Source organism: Asparagus officinalis, chromosome 8, assembly GCF_001876935.1.
Source record: "Asparagus officinalis chromosome 8, Aspof.V1, whole genome shotgun sequence".
NCBI lineage: Eukaryota > Viridiplantae > Streptophyta > Magnoliopsida > Asparagales > Asparagaceae > Asparagus > Asparagus officinalis.
In genome coordinates, this window is record NC_033801.1 from 59,853,025 (window position 1) to 59,856,278 (window position 3,254).

Consider the following 3,254-nt stretch of genomic DNA (forward strand, 5'->3'; position numbering starts at 1 on the left):
TCAAATATAACAAATCCAACCAACCATAGCAAATCACGAAAGCTACAATATCTGTGCCTTGGCCATAAAATGTAAGAATGTATGCAAAGTAAATTGAGAACTAAGGATCGACTTTGTGATTTGTTGACAGGTTAATGCCAGAGATTCTTGTGATCTTATGTTCTGATCAAACCTATCCTAATCTACTTGAAGATGCATAATGTGCGTATAAGGGATTCAGATAACCCTGAAATTTGTATCTGAAAAGACTTTTGGTTACTAAATTAGTAGCCATTTCTTGACACTACTTTGATCTGGAATTACTTATATATATGCTTAATTTTTTAGAGAAAAATGAACGTAAACCAGACCAAATGAATCATAATATAATTGCAAGCATAAGCAATCTCTCGCTTGCACAAGACTAATATACATCACCAACAACCTCAGACATCCAAAACCCACTCAAGATTCTTGAAACAGATCAATTGTTGCTGCAGAGAAAGAAAATCAATCTCCTCCTCACTTGCCGGGCACAAAGTTGGTAGCATAAGACCAAGCATTGTTGTTGACGGGATCAGCAAGGTGATCAGCCAAGTTCTCCAGAGGCCCCTTTCCGGTCACAATTGCCTGCACAAAGAATCCGAACATCGAGAACATCGCCAATCTCCCATTCTTGATCTCCTTCACCTTAAGCTCGGCGAACGCCTCGGGATCATCGGCGAGGCCCAATGGGTCGAAGCTGCCACCGGGGTACAGAGGGTCGGTCACCTCCCCAAGGGGCCCACCGGCGATTCTGTAACCCTCAACAGCTCCCATGAGCACAACCTGAGTAGCCCAGATCGCCAGAATGCTCTGCGCATGAACAAGGCTTGGGTTGCCCAAGTAGTCCAGGCCGCCCTCGCTGAAGATTTGTGCACCGGCCTTGAACCAGACGGCCTCGCCGAACTTGACGCCGTTGCGGGAGAGGAGCTCGGGGAAGACACACCCGAGAGCGCCGAGCATGGCCCACCTGCAGTGGATGACTTCGAGCTCACGGTTCTTGGCGAAGGTCTCGGGGTCAGCCGAGAGGCCGGCGGTGTCCCACCCGTAGTCACCGGGGAATTCACCGGTGAGGTAGGATGGGGGCTCGCCGGAGAACGGGCCGAGGTACTTGACGCGGTCCGGGCGTACAGGGCTTCCAGAGGGCACGGGCTTGGCGGTCTTGCGCATTGAGACTTGCCGTTGCCATGAGCTCGGAGAAGGGGTGAGCTTCACCGCCTTCCCGGCGAGAGAAGGGGAGGAGAGAGCCATTGTTGATGCCATTTTAGATGGTGCAGGTGACTGAGGATTGGAGATGAAGAGGAGGTGATGGAGATGTGAGGGTCGTGTTACGGGTATAAATAGCAAATTAATTTGAGGAGGGTGGGTTGTTATCCGGGGAAATCTTAATCCTTGATTTCATTGGTTGATGAGATATGGACATGGGGTTTGGTGATTTCTCAGCCTCTAGTTGTGAGAAAGCTCTCTTGATTGCTGAGTGGCGTGTATTCATTGTCATGGCAAAGTATCACAAAGAAATCTAGATTTTAGCCAGTAAGAGCTTTGGAATATCTGCACGCTGGATTGTGTACATCCTTTGCGTCTTCTTAGTTAAAATAGAGAGCTCAGTATGAGAAAAAGAAGGCATTGGTGACAATAAATTTGAATTATAATAGGGTAACTTGTAAGGGGCTGTTTGGTTCCGGTTTTTGGAAGGGGAAAGAAAGAGGAAAGCTGTCAAAAATGTCAGTTTTTTAGCAGCTTTCCCCCAAACCCAAAATCACCTCAATAAGAGGCGATTTTGGGGGAAAACTGCCAAAAAGCTAACATTTTTGACAGCTTTCCTCCCTTTTACCGATCCAAAAAACCGATCCAAACAGCCCCTAACTAAATGGTAAAAGTGCAGTGCAACATATTCCTTCTACCGCAACTATAAGTAGAAAAATAACACAATTTTAATCTTAAACATAATTGATTTTTTTAAATCACGCACTTGCCCCAACGGTTGTACCCGTTGGGGCTAATTAAGACCCCAACGGTTAGAACTGTTGGGGCTGATTAAGGCCCCAACGGTTCTAACCGTTGGGGTGTTTTTTATTTTTAAAATAAAAAAAAAATGAAATTTCTTGCCCCAACGGTTGTAACCGTTGGGGCAAGTTTTTCAACCGTTGGGGCAAGATCAGCCCCAACGTAATTTGTCCCAACGGGTGTTTTAGCAGCCCCAACGGTTCTAATCGTTGGGGACACGATCAGCCCCAACGGTTACAACCGTTGGGGCTGTTACAGTTTGTACTAGTGACTATATATCAAATATGGTTTGCCTTGAACGAAAAATAAGAATTAGTATAGTTTACGAATGATAGTAGAACCAGTTGTATAAGAATTGTCTCAGGGCAGAGGAAAATTGTGAAAGCACTTTTATAACAGTGGGTTCAGTTCTCTTCTTCAATTGTCCGTAATTTGGGACCTAGGTAGTACTAACGCTCTATTATATATTAGTACAACACGGCTTGAAATGAAGCCTTTTGTTGACATGTACAATGTAATAATCTTGGAGGGGATTGTAATCAAGGAAAAATTATATCATTAAAAACATTTTCCCCCTATTTCAGAAGCTAAAACGGATTTTGTTTGGATATACAATCTAGTACGTCCCATTTAGACTAAGTAGCTACATATATATACATACACGAAATGAATAGTAAAAAGAGAAGGTAGTGGATAAAGCACATTTTCAATCATATATTCATACTTTGAATATTATCTAGAGCAATGGAATTTATTTCTAACATAATTAATATCGTGAACCTTCCTTTCTAAAATTTTCAGGCAAAACAAAATAATAACTACAAACCACGTATCAAATCTGATTGGGAAGTAAAACCAATTTACTTACTCTTTTCTTCCTTGAACGATTTCACTTAAAACTAGTCCATTCTCATCAGTGTAAATTATAAACGAACAAAAAGCCACAAGGCTCACAATCTTCCCGCCTCTCACACATTCAAACTCTCAGCTCTTTCTTCGCCACATAACCTCCGCGCATCCACCCACAATACCCCCCGCCGCGCACTGGCCGCTGCACCTCTCCTTCTAGCAGCCTCTCAAATGACGCACCGGCAAAAGAAGCGCCATCACCACCACCGGCCCCGCTGCAAGAAGTGGCCCCACAACACTCCCCCACAACCTGCCCCTGAGTTCCGGCAAGGAAAACCGTCACTCGCCGCAATAACGCCAGCCGGCAAAAAACAGCC

At 44.5% G+C, this 3,254-nt stretch overlaps 1 protein-coding gene across 1 annotated transcript; it reads right to left on the minus strand.

Moving 5' to 3' along the window:
* On the minus strand, window positions 335–1,347 carry LOC109820351 (chlorophyll a-b binding protein of LHCII type 1-like). Its single transcript, XM_020386477.1, has one exon. It carries the CDS (start codon window positions 1,282–1,284, stop codon window positions 502–504), a length of 783 nt encoding a protein of 260 aa, XP_020242066.1. The 5' UTR covers window positions 1,285–1,347; the 3' UTR covers window positions 335–501.

Bases quoted from the DNA above. Each gene is read 5' to 3' on its own strand.
- LOC109820351 (XM_020386477.1), bottom strand. From the start codon at position 1,284: ATGGCATCAACAATGGCTCTCTCCTCCCCTTCTCTCGCCGGGAAGGCG.